Source organism: Mastomys coucha, unplaced genomic scaffold (assembly GCF_008632895.1).
Source record: "Mastomys coucha isolate ucsf_1 unplaced genomic scaffold, UCSF_Mcou_1 pScaffold9, whole genome shotgun sequence".
Lineage (NCBI taxonomy): Eukaryota > Metazoa > Chordata > Mammalia > Rodentia > Muridae > Mastomys > Mastomys coucha.
Window position 1 is genome coordinate 75,793,786 of NW_022196915.1, and position 676 is coordinate 75,794,461.

General features: G+C 48.5%; 1 protein-coding gene across 1 annotated transcript in view; it reads right to left on the bottom strand.

The window, feature by feature from the left end:
- The window catches only part of LOC116084193 (zinc finger protein 280B-like), a 27,186-nt gene that overhangs the window by 13,995 nt on the left and 12,515 nt on the right, over window positions 1-676 (bottom strand). Inside the window, 1 exon segment of the mRNA XM_031361018.1 lies at window positions 6-611. Within this exon segment, the coding sequence (XP_031216878.1) occupies window positions 6-611 (606 nt within the window).

Below are 676 nucleotides of genomic sequence, written 5' to 3' on the forward strand. Positions count from 1 at the left end.
AAGACAAAATGGACAGAGCAGGTTCTTAGTGTTCACATGGCACTTTGTAAAGTGTGTCTCCACATCAGTGAAGACTGACAATCTGTACTTGCAGACCTGGCACACGTACAGCATCTCCCCGGGCTTGTGATTGTCCTTCATGTGCTGTAAAAGGACTTGGTCGGACTCAAACGACAATTCACAGATTTTGCAGACCATGGATGGGTCTGGAGCCATGTGCACACGATCAATGTGGCACTCCAGCTGGAACGGGGAATCGAACTGCCGGTGGCAGCGCAGACAGGTGGTGTGGCTCTCTCAGGCATCCTCACTCTCCTGCCTCTCCAGCTCCAAATGATGTTTGGTGTGGTTCATAAATTTAACGTTCTTTAGAGCTTTTGAGCAGCTGTGGCATTTAAAGGTTGTATGAGTCTTCTGCTCTGGCCTCCCATCCCCTTTGTGCTGTCCATAATCAAAGTCACTGAGTAACAGGGTCAAGCTTCCATTCTTGGGATCAAACATCCCTTGACTTGAGAAGTCGGCTTCCACCAATCCACTGTCCTGCCGAGGGTGGGTGGAGTCCTCTGAAGGAGGCACCCCATTTCCAAGATGGTTCAGTGAGTGTGGAGTGTTGGAATCCAAAACCAACATGAAAAGGATTAAAAGAGTCCTACTTGAATTAGGAGTAAGATATGGA